The 8563-nt window shown below is 32.6% G+C and overlaps 1 protein-coding gene across 1 annotated transcript; it reads right to left on the minus strand.

The window, feature by feature from the left end:
• Positions 1-964: 964 nt before the first annotated feature.
• Positions 965-3917, minus strand: LOC114404581 (probable WRKY transcription factor 11). Its single transcript, XM_028367483.1, has 3 exons — positions 3162-3917; positions 1433-1558; positions 965-1345 (listed from the first exon to the last, which is right to left on the minus strand). Exons 1-3 carry the CDS (start codon positions 3806-3808, stop codon positions 1168-1170), a joined length of 951 nt encoding a protein of 316 aa, XP_028223284.1. The 5' UTR covers positions 3809-3917; the 3' UTR covers positions 965-1167.
• Positions 3918-8563: the final 4646 nt, after the last annotated feature.

Consider the following 8563-nt stretch of genomic DNA (forward strand, 5'->3'; position numbering starts at 1 on the left):
TTAAACTACCAAACCTATTTAAATTATTTTAAAAAGTATACAAAATATGAACTTTTGAACAATAAAAACATCGAAAAATTTCAATGAAGTTATAAAGAATAGTACAGTAATATATATATATATATATATATATATATATATATATATATATATATATATATAACTGACAAAACTTCATATATTTCTGAATGATAAAAAAAAAAACTTCGTATAAATTTACTACTATTCAGGTTCAAAGCCAACGATTGAACATACATAGTCTCTTGGACCTCACTTTAACAATTGTTACTGCTACTGGTTTGAATTCCACGACTAGGAATTGAAAGTTTGAAACCTTGAAGGTACAAATTGTTATTAAAAACGGTGAAAAGAAAAAGTAATGCCCGAAAGTAAAAGTTACACAAAACTTTTTTTTTTCCTGTTTGAATATTCTTTCATATTTCATTAAATCTCTTTATAGTATTTCATCCATTAGATTTAAACAAAAATAATTAGTAATATTCTAATCCTTTTTAAAATTAGTAAGCAAAATTAATAACTTCTTGAGCAAAATTATTGATAAATCTATACTATATCTTTAAATAACATTTATAACACTTTGTCAACATGCCATTTAATTTCAATGACTTGTTATGTTAAAAAAAGTCAGAACCAAAAATAAAAATAATCATTACTTTATCACTATAAATAAAAAAATTATTAATTCATTTCTTTAAAAAATTAATTAAAAAATAAACAAAATTTATTATATAAATCATAAGAAAATATAAAAAATTTATGACAAACATAATTTTTTTTCCTCTCAACAAAAATATTTTTATTTCTACTTTCTTAATCAATTTGGATTGGTCACTTATTAGCCGTTGACAATAAAAAAAAATACACCAATCCAGTGACTCCCTTGGATACCACCTCCTCCGGAATCATAAATAATCATAACCATCAAGACTTTTGGCAAAGGAGATAAATAGAAATAAACAACTTGAGATTCCATTTTTCACCTCTCTGTGAGTCATATGACAACTAAAATATAACAATAAAAAATAAAAACAAATTTACAAAGCAGCTATTGCTTTTGTTCCCACTACACTCTCCAAAAATTATAATATATTTTTAGAAAAAGTCCTCCACTTCCAATTTTTTATTGGACCCTCTCTCTCTTTCTCTCTACGTTGACTCGAACACCAACCCCACCACCCCGGCTGCGTTCTCCTGCATCGCGGCCTGAACGGCGTGCCTGTGCTCCCCCTCGTACGTCACTATCAGCATCGCCGGATCGTCTGGTGCGCGCTCCACGTGCTTCCTCGCTGGGCACCCTCTCACCGTGCTGCACTTGTAGTAACCCCTGATGATAAAAAAAACAACGTCAGGGAACGAGTCTTTGATGAGAAAAAGTCAACTAAATCAACGGTCAGAATTCAATGTCACTCACCTTGGGTATGGGGAACCCTTGATCGGTTTCTGACCGTACTTTCTCCACGAGTACTCGTCGGGTGGAATATCGGCGATTTTTGAACTAATCGCCGGCACTCTCACTGTGTTCTTCACCCTATTTTTCCTGAACACAATTAAAAAATGTATATTAATATATTAACTACTTTATAAATTTAATTTCTACACACAACTAGCACAAAAAATTTACATACACACTCAGTAAAAAAGTTATTAAACATGTATATAAAAAAATAAAAAAGTTATTAACCAACATGTATGAAATGGGATTCAAATTTATGGAAAGAAAAACATTATTTAAAAGATAGCTACTTAATTTTTCAAAAAATATATTCATTAAAAAAACAATAAATATTTATAACAAAAAGAATAAAAAATATTTTTAAAATCATTACTAGTAAATTCAACAAACTCACTAAATATAAATTGTTTTACACTTTTTTATCAATAAATGTTAATTGTTAATCTGTTACATGTCTTCATAGCAAATGATCAACCACCAACTTTTCTATTTCTTTTTTTCTTAATCACCCAACCAACCATAATTATTTTACACTACTAATAAATACAATATTAAATAAATAGTTTATATATTATGAAGAGTTTTTATACTATCTGTTAATTACAAATAAAATATCTACATTAGAATTACATCCACGACAATTGATTAACTTTATATAAAAACAAAGTCTAGAATATTTAGGCTTACATAATTGTAAGTTGAATTAAACATGGATGCAATAAATTAAACAAAAGGTCAACAGTCAAAGGCAAATAACTAAAGGGAGGAAAAAAAAAACGACAAGGGATTGAAAGAAGGGTTGAGTTTGGCAAGTTTGAATTTCTCTGTCTTGTCTTGTTTCAGCAATTTCTAAAAACTCGCTTCTTGACAAGAGAAAAGGAACCCTATGCTGTTTTGTCGCTATCATGCGTGGTATACCTATTTAATTCATTTTAACTGCACCACTACCGAAATCGTTGACTCCCAAACGCTGCCTTACCCCACCCACGCGACCCATTCACGTGAATAGTTCAAAAACACTTCAACGCTCACCCCACTTACACCGTCCATCTCACTCTTTCAAACATTATCTTTCATCATTAATTACTAATAATTAATATTTTGTATTTATTTCTTCTAAATTAAAAATAAAATAAAAAAAATAAATTTTACAGCAAAATCTAAATAATTTTAATGGTTAATAAAAAATAATTAATGATATTTTATTGTATTTGTAGTAATTTCTTGTGTTTATATACGAATTAACTATTATTTTTTTTTCATAAAGGGTTGAATTTTAAGATTGTTTATTTGATCCTAATATTTTTTTATTCTATTTTAATTTTTATATACTACTGTCAATTAATAAAAAAATCAGAGTACTTTTCATATTTTTAAATAATTATTACAAAAGTTAATAAATTAACTTATTTTGATAGTTTGTAATTTAAAAAAATAGACTTTTAAGTATACTTAAATTAATTAAACTTTTGTTTAAATTTTATTAGTATTAAATAAAATTTTAGAAGGTTCTCATGAAAAAAACAACAAAAATTTTAAAAGGTAGAAAATGATTTCATTTTTTAATTTATTCATTAATTTTTAAAAGACTCAGTCAACAACTTTGAAGTTTGAAGAGTATTACGATGTTCACCTTTCAAATAAGAAAAAACTGAGTTACGAACGATTCGGTGAAACGCGGTTTTACCTTCGCTTAACGCAGTGGCACTTGCTGTTGCCGGAGACGTCGCCGGAGTGTTCGCGGTGTTCGTGGCACCGCTTCTTGAACGCTGGAGGTTTTCGGGCGGAGGTCGCCGGCGGCGCCAGGAAGATCTTCCCGTTGGAGACGCTGCCATCGCCGGTGATCGCGGAGGACATGAAGGACGAGTTCGATGAAACGCTGAAGGTCTCCTTCGAGAACTCGAGCTCAACAGATTTCGCGTTGGAGCTCAGAAGCGCGTTGTGCGGCTTCGTGAAATCGAGCGTCACCGGCGCGTGGTGAACGGCCACCGGCGCAGGAGAAGGAAACTGCACCGGCGCGGGAATATTAGGGTTTTGCGGCGGAGGAGGGAGTTGAATTGATGAGGTGGAAGTGTTAGCGTTGTGAACAGGTGCGGGTGGAGATGAGTACTGAACCGGGGCCCGTCTGAATCGGGCATGGCCGGTTCGGTTTAGGAGCGAAATGAGTTTCTTAAACTTGGAAACAGTAACATCGGTGAGTTCGGTGTTTAAGTGAAAGGGTTGGTGGGAGAGAGTTCGGATCAAGTGCTCCATGCCTTTGAGGCCTTCTGATGCGGCCTCTTGAATGGCCTTTTGTTCGTCTAGTTTTGGGAACCCCATGAGTTCCAATGCCATTTTCTGTAACCTAAAATCTTTGGGTTTGGGGAAAAAGAAAACTTGAACTCTCAAAGTGTCATAAGAAGATAAGAAAGGGAAGTGGGGTTGGAAGGGTGAAACGGTTTAGAGAAGGGAGATATATATGCAAGTGAAGGATGACTTAGTAAGAGAGAGAAAGTGTCTTGGGTTTGAACGAAAGTGATTTAATAATATTAATTTAAGAAGAGTTGGAAAACATGATTTAGGTAGTCTTATATTATTGTTAAACATGATAATGTTGTTATGATTTTTTTGTCCTAGATTAGGTACTGTGTGAGTTAAGAAAATAAATTTCTTTTAAAATATGTATATTATGTGAAAGGGAAGAATACAGTCTTCTCCATCCGTTCAATTCAATTTTTTTTATGGTTGAATTCAATTTTCCAAAGACATTCATTTTCAAATACTCATATTTTAAAAGAAGAAAAAGAGTTTTTCTAAACCAAATTAATAATATTATTTATTGAGATATTAATTTTCTAATTTGATGAAAATGCATTAATGATTTAATAATTAAAAAATATTGTTATTTAATTATAAATTGTTAATTATAAAAGTATTTTTGTGGCATTTACATGAAAAATATATTCAAGAGTTTAACTTTTAGTACTTATAGTATTAAAATTCTCGGTTATAAATTTTAACAACAAGGAAGTTGATTTTAATTTGATTTTTTTTACCAAATTATAGTTCAACCCAAATATGTTTATTTGCTGTGCAAATATTATTTTTTTTAGTAAACATGTTTCTAAACTAGTAAAACAAATTTCAGCATAAACTATTCTATAAAATAAATTTCAGAATAATGAACATATTAAATTAAATAAATAAAATTTACTAAAACATCATTAAGCAAAAATTTGGTGTTTAGAATTGTACCGCTCTTGGTCTCCTTGGTCATTTTACGGATGACCACTTTCTTACGTTTAGTCTCTTCATGCTTATACACTCGAGACCGTGTGACTCTGTACCCCCTCATTCTCCCCAATTATTCTACTAACGACCCTCCCTTACAATTAGTCTCTTCGTGCTTAGGCACTTGAGACTACGGGACTATGTACCCCCACGATCTCCTCGGTCGTTCTATGGACAACCACTTCTTTACATTTAGTCTCTTCATACTTATGCAGTTCAGACTACTTCGTTGTGTACCTCCTTGATCTCCTTGATCAGATTCCACCTTTTTACTTAGGTGATGCTCTATTGTTTAGGATCCTCGGATATCGGCTGATGCGCTCACCCTGGCGGTTAGGCATCCTACCATGCACGTTGCCTAATCCTTAGCCATTAAGTGACTATAACTGTTTGCAATGCATGCCCAAGGATCTCGAAGCAATAAATAGGATCACATGCGATAAACCTTTGCAAGAATATCAGATTGGTCAATTATGATGCATCTTGTTACACCCTGAAATTTCCTTCTACATTAATTTTCTACACTTGTAAAAAATTTCATTGTTAAAGACTAGACAGTGAAAATTTTGCATTGTGTAATTTAATTATATGATTGTGTGATTTAATTTATGCTATGTATGATATTAATTTTATAAGTTTAAAGTTAGTTTTATTTATTTTTAGTGGAAATAATTTATTTAGTTAGTTGGCAGAAATTTGGAAAATTGCTTGAGTAAAAAAAATTCCATTAGTAGTGAAGTTACACCATGCATTGAATGATAGTGTAATTTAACTCTGTATGAGAATTTTATTTGTGTGATGATCACTCTGGGTACATGTATTCCTAGGGAGATTAGCACAATAACCTAGGTGATTAAGATAGATTTACTAGTTTTGGTAAAAAGCGAAAATACAAAATTTTGGCAAATCCTATCCCTTCCATTTTTGGTAGTTTTGCAAAAAGCAAAATACCCATTGTGGTATGGCTTGGCACATTCAAATTGGCTGCCAAGGGGTTCATTCAAGTGTCACAAAGCCTTGTCAATGAGAGCCTACACCATAGCTTATTGACCTTTGTAGAGAAAAATCTTTTGGAGTCTTATCCCTTCATTTATTTGCACGAAATTAAAGCTTGAGGGAAGAGAGTTCAGTTCTTCTTCTTCTTCTTCTTCTTCTTCCCAGTTGGTTCTTTATGTTCTTGAGCCCTTGAGTCACCAAGTTTAGGCAAATGAGCTTCATTCTTCATCCTATACCCGATTCCTCTTCATTCTCTTGTTCTAGTTTCTCTAATAACTTGGAATTGTCATTTGTTTTACTCATGAAGGGAAACTTTGAAAAATATAAATATTCTTCATTCTCCTTTAAGATTTCATGAGTTTTTCAAGGGCTAAGGGGGGCCTTTCCAACTCTTGAACCATGTGCTTGTTATTGAACTTCCTTGAACATGTTATTGCTTTGAATTTTTTGAGCTTGCTGCCATGTACTAAATTTGTGTGTTGAGTTATTTTCCTGGAGTTTTTTATGCTAAAAATGACTTCTTTGCATGTTAAAACATAGAGTTAGTGTTAAATTTCACCTAAATCGGAGTTTCCTAGCAAAAGTTACAAACAAAACAAGTTTAAAGACCTTTAGTAAAATAAAAAATTTGCCACGAATTTGGACTGAGTTACAACAATATCAACTATTTTTATTAAATTATTGAACTCAAAAATGAGTTTTTTAGGTTTGAAAATGTAGGGTAGCATATAAGATTTGTGAAAATCCAACTCCGAAAGCACCGAGAGCGCTAAAAATAAGTTAGGAGCAAAACTATGCAACATCGATTGATAGAGAGATTTTAGATAACAAAAAACTTAACTTTGGAATCTGTGTCTTCGTATAAATTATCAGAATTATTTATTTCCTGGAATTGCTGATTTATTTACTCTATATTGCTAAGATAAATGCAAAATCTGATGACTGATGTATGTTTTGAAAGTGTGATATTTCTCTATTGATAAAATTACTAAAATGCATGCTTGTATTCTATTGTGATTAGTGAATGATAAGACTGATAGAGTGTGAACTCCGACAATTATATTTGTGGTATGCGAATTTATTTGATAATATATATATATATATATATATATATATATATATATATATATATATATATATATATTTGCATGTTGTTATTTTTGTTTGTATGTGTTGCATTTAGGTTCGAGGGTGTTTGATCCTTGGCAAATTATTTGTTATGTTTGGTTAGATAGACATAATTATAACTGTTATGTTGTCTGATTATTTTGTGTGACAAGTGGTTTTACCGCTTAAGGGGCCAAAACTGGTTCCCTGAGAGTAGTACGTAGGCCCAAGTCTCGTCTCTCTTTCTTGTTTGTCTGTACGCATTTGTTGATGCATGTGGCATGAGGGCTACGCACACGATGTAGCGACAACAATCAAGAGGATTGGATAGAGATTGAGGAAGCAATGATTTTATTTCCTTTTGTGAGAAGGTGAGGTTACGTTGAGGAAGTGGATGATGGACAAAGATACACTGGGGTATAGTGCGCGGAAAGGTTCAAAGAATCTAGGGGAATTAGCAAGTAGTGACTACCCAACATTTGGCGCACTCATTTAGTGCGGGTAACTCATAGGCCTCACTTTGCTACTCCTAATGGACTTTGAGACTATGCTTTTTGAGTTGGGAGATGAGGCATCAGTGTATGATGTATCCGTATGTAGTGATTGCTCTCGACTGTCATCCACGTGATTTTGTAAGACCATCAAGACCTGGGAGGATTGGTGGCAGTGACGGGGCCCAATGGTGAATTAAGTGTGATAGTTATGCACTTAGTATGTGAGAGTGTTGTTTGTTTAGACAACTACACGTAGTGGATACATAAATTGTATGTTTTAATTTTTTTTTTACTATTGCATGTTGTTTTTGGCATTCGAGGAGCGGAGGACTCAACCCTACAACCAATAACTTTCAGGTACTGATGATGTCGAGTACATTGAGGCGTCTGCGAGATCAATGTAGCTCACAAAGAGAGTGGATATGGCCCTGCATCGTAACACGGACTACACGTTACACCTGCCATACTCGAGTCCACGTAGTGCCAACTAATAGACTGGATACATCATGCATCGAGAACACCCAGTAGAGGTTACAGAGGATCGAGGTAATCATTCAGACATGTCGTTTGAGGAGATGGAAGAGTACCGGAAACTACTAAGGTAGTAGGAACCAACGTTTAAGGAAGAGAGTGATTATTCTTCCGAGGACACGTCTTGGTTAATTTTGTACCTCTAGTGTGATAAGTGGTCTACTCTGGTCTTAGTTTCTTTACTGTTTTTATGTATTTTGAGAAATATTTTTTCCACAAACATGTATTTAGTTGTAGCATAGATGAAAAATGTATTTTGTTTATTATCACCCTATTATGCGTTGTATTTGTATATTTCTTTGTGACACAACAAGTTTTATTTTAGTTATGTATGAAAATTGAATTACTCTACATCTGCATTTATTTTAATTTGATGTAACTCACAATTAAAAAAAGACTATTCTATGTCGATTAAAAGACACATTCAACATCGGTTATTAACCATTGTCATAGGCAACATCGTAGAAAATCTTCACTTTCTACGACGGTTTCATAAAAAACCATCTTAGAAAAATGTATTTTTCTAAGACGGTTTTTAGCTAAAAACCGTCTTATAAGGGTATTTTTCTAAGACGGTTCTTAACTAAAAACGTCTTAGAAAGATAGACTTTCTAAAATAGTGTTTCAGAGAACCGTCTTAAAATATATATTTTTTTAAAAATAAAATATATTGATGATTCTAAGATGGTTT

Source organism: Glycine soja, unplaced genomic scaffold (assembly GCF_004193775.1).
Source record: "Glycine soja cultivar W05 unplaced genomic scaffold, ASM419377v2 tig00104511_1_pilon_84547_1256723, whole genome shotgun sequence".
NCBI lineage: Eukaryota > Viridiplantae > Streptophyta > Magnoliopsida > Fabales > Fabaceae > Glycine > Glycine soja.